Raw genomic sequence first — 12962 nt, 5'->3', positions numbered from 1 at the left:
AATGCGATGCAGCGCGCACAAAGGAATTTGTTTTATTGATTTAAATGTGTACTTACCTCCGTTCATCCATATTCCAGTGTTTACATCTCCCCACCCTGCCCCTCCCCCGCCCCGCCTCACTGCCCCACCGAACTCCCTCCACGAGCCGCTACTGCAAGTAGACAACAGCTCTAGCCTCACACTAGTCCTCACGTACTCTGCAGAGCATTCCCTTTCTTTGATCTCTGAAGACATGAAAGTGGGGTGTTTTGGGTGCCACATATACACACATTTTCTAGACACTCATGTCACGTTTCTCAAGGTTCCTACTCCTAGTGTTATAGTGGTTAATGCGTTTAGTCTTTGATGCTCCTCCCAAGTGGATCCAGCAGTCTTTCCTCCCTTCCCCAGGAGGGTGCCTGAGGTGAGCATATTCTCAGGGGCCACAGAGGAAGCCAGCTATCGTGTGTATTTCCATACAAATGATCACCCGGCTCAGTAAAGTGGTGAGCAGTGACCCTGGCGCTGACAGGGTGTGTGGATTCAGAACTGGTTTGGGCAAATTCTCTTTCAGTCATCTTCAGGTTCAGGCTGTTTCTCAGACACTGCTTTTGTGCAAGATGATGGCTCTCACAGCGGCTAGCAATGGCACAAGTGTGAGATGACTGTACCTGGCTGTTATCAGGCTTCCCGAAACAGTAAACAAAAGCAGAAAAAAAGTCAGCCTTTTCTAGAAACTGCAGTCCTACCTCTCACCCTTGCCATATACAAAATGGCAATTGTAAGGAAGAAGTAATCAGCACCCCTTTACCAGCAAGGACCTCTTTGAATTTCTAAATATTGCCCTGTCTCCAATCTATTGAGCTGATAGAGCACAGCAGAATTTAAGTGGTGAAAGTGAGCTGCAGGGGAACTACATTCCCATTTGAGACATAGAGTTAAAAACTAATTTGCTAGCTTGACAGAGGAGACAGAGCTGAATTGTTAAGTTTAGGCTAGGAAGAAATGATGTGAAAAACTGATCCTACAAACCACACTCAAAATACAGAAACCAGCAATAGCATTAAAAGGCAGTTGGAGGGAGAAAATAACATTTAGAAAGACTTGCTAATAGGCACTCATATTTAATCAAGTGCTCTATGAATGCAGCACATTGTTATAGAGCTCTCATTCCATATTGTTTTTGGAAATGTGATTGCCACCATATCATCCTCTGCCATCAAGACTTATCTAGTGATTATTTTATTACCAAAACATTGAAGATATTTATAATGCAAAATCTTCCAAAATGTGCTCTTACCATTAAGGGCACAGCCTGAAAAACAATTGCCTCATTGTTCCTCCTACATTAAGTGTCTGAAAGAAAGTTCACTGCTTTAGGATGATGAGAGTTTTTATTCTTCATACGTCTGCACACATTTTAGCCCGTTTGGCCACTAATACCATTTGCTTTGTACTGAAGCTGCGGAGGCTGTTCCAGTGACAGTGTGTCTAGTAAGGCATGTGCCGTAGTGTGATCATCACCAAGAAAGTCAGTCTGAGAACTGTGAAGGAGAACTTGTCCTTCACATAATTCATTGTCTGAATATAAGCTGCTAACTCTTACAGACGACAACAGTGAAAAGGATATGGTGGCCTGTGGCCTGTAGCTTCCCATGCCCACCTCCGAGTGCACAGAGTTTTCTTGCATTGACAAAGGGAATAGTGAAGATCCCAGTTGAAATTGCTGGTCATTTCCACATGGGAAATCTACATCACAGTTCCCTTTTTGTAAACCACATGTGATTTCCTGGAGCCTTATGCTTAAATCAGACATGCTTGGAGAAGAACAATTCAGTGGACTTTCTGTTTTGGGCTTGAGTTGGAGGATATCGTCCCAAGGTATAATGCTTTGCCGTAGAGGGGTTGTTTGTTGTTTATATTTCCAGACTGGGCTTACTTCCTCTGCGCATAGTCCATATGTCATGGAGGAGTTCTTGCTGTTGCTTTCTGACAAGCTTGCTTGGGTTTCCTGAGAAAGATAGGAGACAGGAGACATGCTTGTCTGATCTGAAGATTGGCTATTAGTGTGCATTGTTGAATTTGGTCTTTGTGATTTATATTGATGGTCTTGGGTGACTTCTTTAGGGGACTGGTCTGAGTGTTTTGTTTGACATAACTTGATATCTGAGGTTAACAAAGGTGGGAATACTTTTTCAGCTCTAGAAAATCCATGAATGTAGGAGGTGATGTTGATGTCTGTTGTGGTATTAATTTCCAAGAAGCCTGAAACATGTCGTAAATCCTGGTTTTAGGAAGGAAGCAATAATTTATTAGAATTTAAATGATTTGCTTAAAAAGTAACAGAATTCATATGCATCACATTGATTGTACAAACAACAGATGTTTACTATTTATTCCAAACTGATAAAAGCAATCATTTTATTTTGTGGTCATCATTGCTTCACTTGAATTGTTTTGTTTGGACATTTGCTGACACAAAAACATCAGTCTAGCATGGATCCAAATGTAGGCCACTGTACTTTCTTTTTTACCCTCTGAGAGATGTCAACCAGTTCTCAGAAATGTTTACCTCTTCCTCTCCAAAATAGCCTTACATAAAAAAGCAGCTACTCCAAATTGTGCTGCTTGTACTGATGGACAATTACACATAATCCCAAATTTGGAGGATAAACTCAAGGAGTAGTAAAAAGGAGCATTGCACTACAGCAATAAATGGACTTTCTCCGACAGAATCATCTACAGCAAGCGCTAACTGCATAAATGATCTGGAGAAACCATTTGAACGTGGGTTAACTGTTTGCAGAGCCTTTGTTCTATGCCTCATCTTTTCTCTTTCTCTGTAATGAGGTACATCTATTTCATTAATTTATATGTAATGATAATCTGAATGCTAGAAGTAAAGGGGCATATTTGTCAAAGTTTTGTGATGCCCTTGCGCCATGCAGAGCAACACAAAACGTAGCTGAGATTTACCAAGCCACAAGGCCACCCTGCGGTGCTTGGTAAATCTGGAGTAACGGCAAGGCAGCACAAGCTGTTGCCTTACGCTACTCTGCCTTTTGTGAGGCATTCCATGAGTAGATGTGGGTGTTCCCACGCATCCACCCATGGATGTTGGCTCATTCCCAGATTTACCATAAATGGTAGACCTGGAAATGAGTCAACATGCTATTCCTTCCCAGGGGAGGCGTAACAAGGAGAAATATCTTTATTTCTTCTTGTTGTTTTCTCTTTCTATTGGTGCTACATTCTGCAGCACTCATAGAAAGAGGAAACAACCTCAAAGGATTGTTTTTGTGCAGAAAGGTGTCCCTTTCTGCTCAAAAAATGAGTCCTGCCTGTAAGGCTGCCACCCATGTACCACTGTGAAAGGGTGCCTGCCATGTACCTTGGTGCAAGGGTGTCTGCATTGGCGCTGTGCAGCCAAAAGTGCACCAGCACGAGGAGAAAGTATGAGTGCGCCATATTTTGATAGATATGGTATTTTCCCGCCCTCTTCCTTTCACACAGCGCAGTGCAGCAAGGTGTCTTGCTGCATTGCGTTGCATGAAAAATTATAAAGATATCCCAAAATGTCCACATTTTTTATTGAGTTTTTGACTCACTATGCAGGGTTTGTGTATAAACTCAACTCTGATTCTTAAAGCTAGAGCAGTGAGAAAATATCCTCTTAAGTAACTTGCTAATGGCTATAAAACAGAGTTTGAGAAAGAGAATATGTACGATTAGTGAAGAGTTAAAAAAAAAAATCTTGGAAGACTTACAGAAACAAAAATGTAATATGGTTAGAAGGTAGATCTATTCTTTCACCCATCTGTTGAGCGATTTAGTTTAAATATTTGGGTAGTTATACAAATCAGGAGTACATTTGAAAATGAAAGCTGCTAACTCACAGTTTATACACAGACAGCTCAAAAGACACCTGTGATGGCTCCAATCTAACTTCATACCTCTCCTACATTGTACAAAATATAGTTAATAGCAGCATCATCCCATTTCCTGGTCAAAAACATACCAATGGCCAGATGTATCAATATTTGATGTTACCTCCTAAAAAGAGGAGAAATAAATATATTTCTCCTCGTTGTGCCTGTATCTGGAGTACATTTTTCACACATTCCCAGGATTAGTACATTGATAAATCTGGGAATGTCCAAAAAGCATGATTGGGTGCGTGGGAACTACCTCTCAACACATGTAACACCTTCTCAGAGCAGAGTAACACAAGGCATCAACATGTGCTGCCTTGCGTTACCCCACATTTAACAAGAGATGGAGGGCCATGAAAGACGGCTTTGAATGGCTTGGTAAATCTGAATTAAGCATTGCGTTGATGCATGGGTAATGCAATCCTTTGATAAATCTGCCCCAAGTTTCAGTAAACTCTGTGGAATAGTGGGATTGGCAAACTAGAAGGTAAAGACTGTTTGTATTGCCTCCTCTTGTTTGTTGGCTTTCTAAGGGCCTATTTAGAGTTTGGTTAATGTGGGACGTCATCCAAAAAGTGGTGGATGCCTCATCTGCCCTATTTAGAGGAGCTCTAGTCACTTTAAATGGGACCGATGGGAAATCCAACACTTTTTGGAGGTGGTTCCACATCCGCCAGCTCTAACTAAGGCTCAATGTCTTCCTAAATTGTGTGAAAGTGCAGAGCAAAGACACAAGTCAAATAAAGACAAAGGACTTGTGTATACCCCTGTAATGGCAAGATTGGAGAGATAGCTGATCATAGCTTTATTGCCTTCTGTCAAAGGTGTTAATGGCTACTAATTTCCCCCTCACCATCATGCACTTTCACCTTCTCTCGGGCCAGTCATTTCCCAACTTAATAATAATTATTTCCCGTAGTAGAGGGCAGTAATGCATAACTATTGAATTTGAACATTAAGTCAAAAGACAACTATATCTACTAGAGTTAATATAAATATGTTAGGCAGAACCACCACCTAGCGGTGGGGGAATGTGCAGCATTAATACTCCCTACCCAAAATGGTTCAATTGGTGTACATAGAGTTAGCCCACACAATTAACAAAAAGCTGGTAGATGCTAGATTACTCCATATCTCAAACAATCACTATCCAAGAAATGGGTGTAGATGTAATGGGTGTTTTTTTGAGGCTATGATACCAAACGCTTCAAAGCCTTTTGGAATACCGAAAGAGGTTAGATAGTTTAAGTAAATAAAGTAAGTAAAGAAATCCTCAGAATGTGAAAGTGTGAATTCATCACATTTATTAGCCATTAATTACGGAAGGAAGGATGACATGTTGACATATTTAGGCCAATGAATGGAAAATGTTATAAGGGGAAGAATGGTTCATTATGTTTTGGAAATTGGTGCCCCTAAAGTGAACTGTTTTAATCTACTTCCCATGTATTCACCTGTGTGCATGCCAGAAAATACACTTTATTGAAAGGAAAATGGAATATAATCAGGGGCGGCTCCTCCATGTGGGGGAAGGAGCGTCGCCCCACTGCTTTCTCGCAGTGCGAGAAGCAGTAACATGAAATGGTACAAATACCATTTTATGTTACTGCTTCTCGCACTGCGAGAAAGCAGAAGAAGGGTTTGGTTGGGGGCGGGCAGGTGGTTGGTCCTACAAGATGGCAGGGGAGGAGTGGTTAGCTCAATGTTGTGGGCCCTGACTGTTTGGTCGGCCCTCTGGGACCGACCTAACCAGTCATGCGCACTCTGCCATTTTCTCCTTGTAAGCTGCATGCAGCCCACATGGAGAAGATGGTCTGCCCATAGGCGCCTGGCTGGGCGCCGTCCCCACCAATCACAACACTGCCATTGCAGCGTTGTGATTGGCTTAGGGGAGGGGAAGGAGCGGTGCCTGAAGGGAGAAGAGAAGCAGAGACGACGCGGGACCGGATCGGGCCATCTGAGGTAAGTTTTTAAAACAATTATAATTAAAATTAAACCTCTCCCTCTGCGCGACCCCCTCCCCGTGCAACCCCCCCCCCACCTGTGAGTCAGGCCAGCCGCGACTAAATTTAATAGGGCTAGTTTAACTAGCACTTGCAGTCCTACATGTGAAGTAGTCACACAACTGCTTGATGGGTTACCTGCATTGGGGTGGAATTTCCTTGGAGTCTAGCAGTCAGCTAATCAGTTATCATAATTCATAGAATGCTATAAAGATAGTTTCCTTGAACCCATCCTTTAAACTTCTACAATAAAAAAACGAAGGAATCTATTGCATTGTTATCCCTGCTGTTGATGAATGGACAGCATGTTGTTGCACAGTCGTTGAGGGACACCTTTTCTCATAGCAGGATGTTCACACTTTTTTAACAAATGGATTTGTGAGTAAGTGACTGATATTTTTTTTTAATCCTTTTATTTTACTATTTTGTATTTTAGGACTGATGACTAATTCTATGTTCAAACTGTAACTGAAGTTGATGACTATGTATGCAAACTAATTGCAAGATACAAAAAAAATGCATTTTTATGTTACAAAAAAGAAACGGAATACCATACTTAGGCTTTCTCCTTCGTCAACTCTCTCTTGATTTACTTTACCATCGAACAATCATACAAACTACACTGATAAGGAAATGTTTTTTCCTTTCCCCTTTTTTTATAGTCTGTATACCATTTCGGGTATTAAATGGCTAAGTGTGGACTGGAATGAGAAAAACACCTACTGCAAATGGCAGCACAATAGATATTATACCTAAAGCATTCTTTGTACCACACTGTTTGTTCAGCCCTTTATCGAGGGATTTATCACAATATCAACTACTTTGGTCTAAAGATTCCCCGCAAAATCAAGAAATAGTGTCCTCACATAATGGCAGTGTTACTTTAAATGTAATTTTATCAGCTCTAAGATTTTCAACAAAACATATCAATCAATGTGATAATGGAAAGCATGCTTACCAGAGACATAGGCATTTTTCTTGGCAAATTCACATATTTATAGCTGAGCCAGACTACTGCGATAGCAAACAGTACTATCAATGCCAGAATACCTCCGAGAATAAAAACCCAAGAGTTACCTATTCAAGAAACAGAAATAACAACAAGGATAAATAAAGTCAACAGTTACTGCATCATAACTGCCCTCCATTATAAATTTAACAATGAAGTGTGTGGATGCTCCTCCTTTTAACATTCTGGAGAACTATTTTCAACAAGTTGGTAAGACAGCCATATACAAAAGGATTATTAACACTTCCCCAGCAATCACCCAGAACACGGCGGAAGGCTAGGTTGGCTCTATGAGCTCTCCACCAGCCACTGAACTCCATATTAAGATGGCCCAGCCAGAGTGGAATTCTAGTCAGGGCAAGAATCTAATTTAGTTGTGGGCTTTAGTGCTATTGATGTCTGAGAAGACTTAATTTTATAACAAAAATGTGTCAGTAAATAGGGAAAGGAGGCTTTAGCGTTAATTAAGTTAAGACATATATCTATGTGACATCATCAGGAGGAGTGAAGAATGTTCCCTGAGAATCATAACATTTAGTCTGTCTTCTATTTCTGCTGCAATAAGAGCAGGATTGGTGATGGGGAGAGGAAGAGGGAAATAGTATTTTGGAAACAAATCCAAAAGTGGGCAAAAGGAGAGGTGGGCCATGCATAAAGAATTTGTGTACTTGAGGAGACATGAACGGTGAAAAAGGCAGCATAGGAAAGGCAAGGAAGAATTGAGCTAAAGATTGCAGCAAAGGAAGACATAGGTAGGAAGCAGACACAATGAAAGATGAGTGAGAGGCCAAAACGATGAACTGAGTAGACTGGAGATGGAGAAATGGGATACGGGGAATTAAAGTGAACACCTTTTGAAACGTGAGGAAAGAATGGGGACAAGAACATGACCAAGAGAGAGAGTCAAGGAGTAGAAGGAAGAGGAATACATTGGACAAGAATAAAAGCATGGGGTTGAACGCTGGGGGCCCATCTGAAGAAGTTAAGATGTTTACAAAAAAAGAGAGCCAGAATCGAAAGAAAAATACCAAAGTGAAAGAAAGTTATCAAGCATGCAATTTGCTTTGTGTCACGGGGCGGACCAGCCAGGGGACTATAGTGCACTGTTTTGGCGTGAGAAATCTACAACAAAACAACCTCTTCTTTTGCCACAACAGGAAGAGTGGAAACCCCTCGCAAGTCCACCTTCTCTACGACAGGAGTACTATCCCTTTAACAGGAGCACACCACCTGAAGACCCCGCCCCCTGTGCTGACGTGGAGTGGTGGAGTCCAATAAGCTCGGAGGACACCAGGAAGAGTGTGTGGTACACTGGCAGAGGACGCGAAGCAAAGAAGAGCAGCGGAGAACGGGAAGAAGTGAAGAACGTGGAACAAAGAGGAGACCGAAACCCAGACGAATCGGCAGCAACTACCGAAGACGCCGGTTGGAGCACAGAGCAGGCAGGTGAGCTGAGAATTCGCCAGGACCACGTTGTGCCCTGCCACGCTCCAGGAGGAGCGTGGTTATCCCAGGTACGTGGGAAGTTTGCGGGCTGGGTAGGGAGGCGAGTGAGGTCCGACAACTAAGGGACAGAGCCCCTTCCTTTTCCCCTTATAATAACGTACCCTTCCCTGCACTAGAACAACCTTATTTTTCTTGCCGTAGACGTGTTGCACTGCGTGGTTTTCCCCTCACTACCTTCCCCATTTTGTTTGGGCACTCGAAAGACAGATCACTCACTGGTATTCGTTCTCTCTTTCTTCTGTGCCATGAGAGCAACCACCTGACCCGGGAGAACCGAAGAATCCCGTCACCTGTCTGAAGACTTCCGAGGAAGTCCTTGGCTGAAACTCCACCTTTCGAAAGGATTTACTTCTCTCCTACCCTGATCTTTGTTCTAAAACTCGGGACTCAGAAAGAAGACGTGTACTATTTAAATAAAGCTAAATCAAGACACTAAGACCGGCGGTCCTGCCCCTTCCTTTGAACCCACTTGGTTAATTTTGTCATACTTAACAATGCCACCTGTACTAAATGTTCTCAAGACATTTTTGTCATGATGGGATTTGTATTTCTGTCTGTGTGTGCACATGCATGCACACGAGTTTGCGTTTTAAGTTACAAAGTAATATTATTTAGCCACGTATGTTTCCTTACACTACTTTAGTTTGACACCTCCGTCTCAAAATATCTTTACAATTAGCTAACCTAAATTTTAATTGTTTTACTGTGCTAACATTGGCATTTTGATGGCTACCACCACAAATTCACCCTTCTTCCACAGTTTGACATTCCTTTTAATCAACGCCAAAAAACTACTGTGGCATATGACAGAGTGGTGGTGAGGCGGTAGCAATACTAAGATCTGAGTAGAGGCTGTGATTTAACACGTGTCTAAACAAGGACCTTCTTCACTTCAGTGGTTACTTAATTTAAGTAACTTTCCTGAAAGTCTGACATGGATTTGGACCTTCAGCACACATGCACAACTTCAGTAATATTTTTCCAAATGGTTGTATTTGGAATTTTGATTAAGGAATATAATTGTACCTTAAAATCATAGCCAAAATATCAAGGACAACAATATTGTAAATTAAGTGCATATGAGGAAGCATAAATGTACTATTCTTAACTCCACATCTACGTAACTTGAAACTATATATACCGTCAAGTTTTTCTTATTCAGGTTCAATTAGGTATAATTAGATGTAGAAAATCTATACATACTTACCTGTCAATATTTTTGTCCTCAGCATTTTAGTTACGATATTAAGGTATAAGGATATTCTCTACTCGATATTCCAGACTACACCATTCAAACAATTAAGAGGGCAGGGTTATGAAAAAGAGTCTTCAATAAAATGGGATGAGCAGACAAATCTTTCAGAAGTAGCAGAGGGATTTGGTGTGTGAGACAAGTAAAGAGTAGGGATTTTAATATGTTTATTTTATTACATTCACTGTTCAAATTACTAAAGGCAACAATTGGTGCTACCTGGTGATAAGGAGGTACAGGAGGGGTGTTGTGTTATCAATGAAAATCAATTGTAAAGGTGCGCATTAGAGCGATGTTTTTGCTGTTATATTTACGGCCATAGTTGTAGTTGGTGTGAGACTGATTTTTTAGATTCTGTGTAAAAAAACATTGCAACATAATTTATTTTTTATTGCAGTAAGAGAACAATTCTTAATAGATATCATGATTCCACTGTTCATTTCAGATCAAGAGAGGATTATATCAGCAGAACGTTTCCAAACTTTAGCTTTAACCTTTAAATAAAACAAGATAGTGGCACAATGACTTTCCTAGAGACCTGCAATTTACATCTGGGAGTACAAGGAAAGTATGGTTGCCAATTATATGAAAGAAACGTTTGTTTTCAATTGAAAGGTTAGGTTTCCTAAAGAGATGTGGATAGTAGTGCGATGTACAGAGAATCCCATGAAGATATAGAGTCAGTATATAAAGCAAGGTCCATTTAATGTGTTTGAAATATTTAAGAAATGTAGTGAAGGTAAAATGGAAAGCCGACTTGATTGAATAACAAAACATAAAAATATGGAAAGCTGAATTTTGTAGTAAATGATTACTTCATGTACAGAATATGCTTACATTTAGTAGATATGAATAGACGATTCCAAATTATAACTTAGCACAGGCCTATTATGCTCGTACTTAATGCCAACAAATCAAAAAAGAGAAGCTACAGGTGAGAGAAGATGGATATCTTAAAAAACAGAATAGTGTAGGCTGGCTCTACAAAATTAATTTGCAATATATTAAAGAAAACTTCTAGGTCTCTATTGTGTTTCAGGGGTCATCGAGAGTTGAAATGAAATGAACATTTATACTGCGCATAACTACCCAAAGGTGTCTAGTTCTCTTTTCCCACGCCTGCATCTCAAACAATCATCAACAATGGGCATTCTCGGAAGTATTTTTTATGACGTCGTTTGGGATTTTGAGATCTATTACTATGACATCACGCACAAGATGGCTTTTTTGAGGGTGGTAGTTCACCATCTGCCAAAATGGTGGGCATGTGGACATGGAAAATGTAATCCACTGGTGGTGTTTGTCCAACAGAGATTTCACCTCTGGCAGAGCAAGGGAATGTACCTACATACAAAAGACATCTGCTACTTGCTGGGATACTAAGTAGTGTGGGCTTCCTGCAAACCTCCTTCACTTTAAAGCAAACTACTTTACTTCTCTGGCATGGCTATCAATCCCCACAGTCAAAAATTTAATATGATAGATAATACATGGGATTCTGCAATCCCTGTATAAGCTCACATCTCTAATTTATTTCGAATTGGCAACTTGTGATGCACTCAGTCGCCGATTATAAAGAAATGACATCAGAACTCAACTGTAATAAGTTATTACAGTCCAGTTCTGAGATCACTATGCCTGCTACCAGAGCCCGCAGGCAAGGTAAAAGGCAGGTCAGGTCTGGGAGCAGCTGTTTAAAGCAGCCAAAATAAAACTATGCTTTTCTTTCTTCTGCTCTATTTTTCTAGTATACAGTGACAAGCAGAAAGAACATGTTTATATTTTGCACTCCTCAGAAAATTAAAAGAAAGTTGGAATCTTTCTGCATGCTCCTACACATTCTGAGCTACTACAGTGTTTTTATTTTTAAACCGACTTGTATTGAACTAGCGTAATATATTTTCTGCTGCAAAATGTAGCAAATAAATAACAGGATGAAGATGTGTTTAATTTTGCACTAGAGGTTCTATTTTTATACTTCATGTGTGCAAACATGCTCTCTCTTTCATTTGAAAGAGCAACATGCAAAATAATTAAGTGGTTTGTGGGAAAGGCAATGGTGTGACCATGTATCATATGGGATAAAAGTACCCTCTGTAATAAATGATAAGGATACTGCAAGCCACCTCAGAGTTGCATAACCTTATAAATGAACTTGGTCCTCAGCCTTGCTCTTCTACTTTGTTTTGAAACTACTCTGTGACTTGCAATATCCTTAGAATGTACGGCAGGGGGTAATTTATCTCTTATATACTATCTTCAGCAGTCGGCGAAACCTGCCATTAAGGCCCTGCACTGGCTTCTGATCAAAGAAACGATTCAGTTCAAAGCAATGTGCTTAGCCCAGAAGGCTTTCTGGAAGACCGGCCCTTCCATCATCCAATCTTTGATTATCCCCTACCAACCCAGAAGGGTCCTCCGTTCCACCACCGCCTTCCTCCCTCCTCGCCCCAGAATAAGGAGAGCTAGAAGTGGCAGACGGTCTTTCACCTATAACGCATCAACTCTTTGGAATACTCTCCCATTTTCCCTCCGACAGGAACCCAATCTGCTTGTCTTTCGGAGGCTCTTAAAAACTTGGCTCTATAAGAACTGGCTCTAACTTTCATCTTACCGGTCCTGGCCGTGCTGTCTGTAGTGCTGGGAAGCCTCAGGGTAGCCATCGCGCTCTACAAATCTCATTTCATTCAGTCATTCTTCATTTTACTAATCTTCTTCAAGTTGTTTTTGTGGGCGATGCAGGCAGACCTCTGTGACCCCACCAACATCTTGTGGATTGAAAAGTTTTGGTGGACTGACGGAACCCAGTTTCACACACAATTTGTTCTTTAATTCCACTATGCATTCCATTACTACCTAGCCAGGAAAGAAATACCACAAGCCTGCCTGGGCAGTAATGTGTATGAAATGGGAGCGATTTCTAAAGTCAAAAACTTTTTATTGCTCTACACTCATTACAGCCACTATCTGCAGCATTGGCATTCTTACCTGGCAAGGTTCTCACCAAAAATGTCCCGCTTTCGCTGTTGCGTCTTGACTCAAAAATCATATAAACTGTTGCAATATAATCAGTAGCAGGTTCCAGATTATAAACAATAAATTCCTTCTGTGCAATGGCAAGCTGTTTCACAAAAAAATGAAATAGTATGTAGATTAGGGTTGTAAAACCATCAGACTACAAATATGTTGTTCTCTAAGTAATATTAGTGATGCCTTAGATAAGTCACTTTGATGGCAGGTTCAAACACAAATATTTGATTTTTATAAAATGTGCTACTAGT

The 12962-nt window shown here is 40.7% G+C and overlaps 1 protein-coding gene across 1 annotated transcript in view; it reads right to left on the bottom strand.

Moving 5' to 3' along the window:
- Positions 1-1087: 1087 nt before the first annotated feature.
- Positions 1088-12962, bottom strand: part of IL22RA1 (interleukin 22 receptor subunit alpha 1) — a 117266-nt gene continuing 105391 nt past the window's right edge. Inside the window, exons 5-7 of the mRNA XM_085647856.1 lie at positions 12670-12802; positions 6873-6991; positions 1088-2263 (exon numbers count right to left, since the gene is read on the bottom strand). Coding sequence (XP_085503982.1) covers positions 1400-2263; positions 6873-6991; positions 12670-12802 — 1116 coding nt within the window. The 3' untranslated portion in view covers positions 1088-1399. The remainder of the gene's footprint in view (positions 2264-6872; positions 6992-12669; positions 12803-12962) is intronic.

This window comes from Triturus cristatus, chromosome 3_2, assembly GCF_964204655.1.
Source record: "Triturus cristatus chromosome 3_2, aTriCri1.1, whole genome shotgun sequence".
Lineage (NCBI taxonomy): Eukaryota > Metazoa > Chordata > Amphibia > Caudata > Salamandridae > Triturus > Triturus cristatus.
Note: the sequence above shows the minus strand (reverse complement) of the source record. Positions and strands in the feature narration are given on the sequence as shown.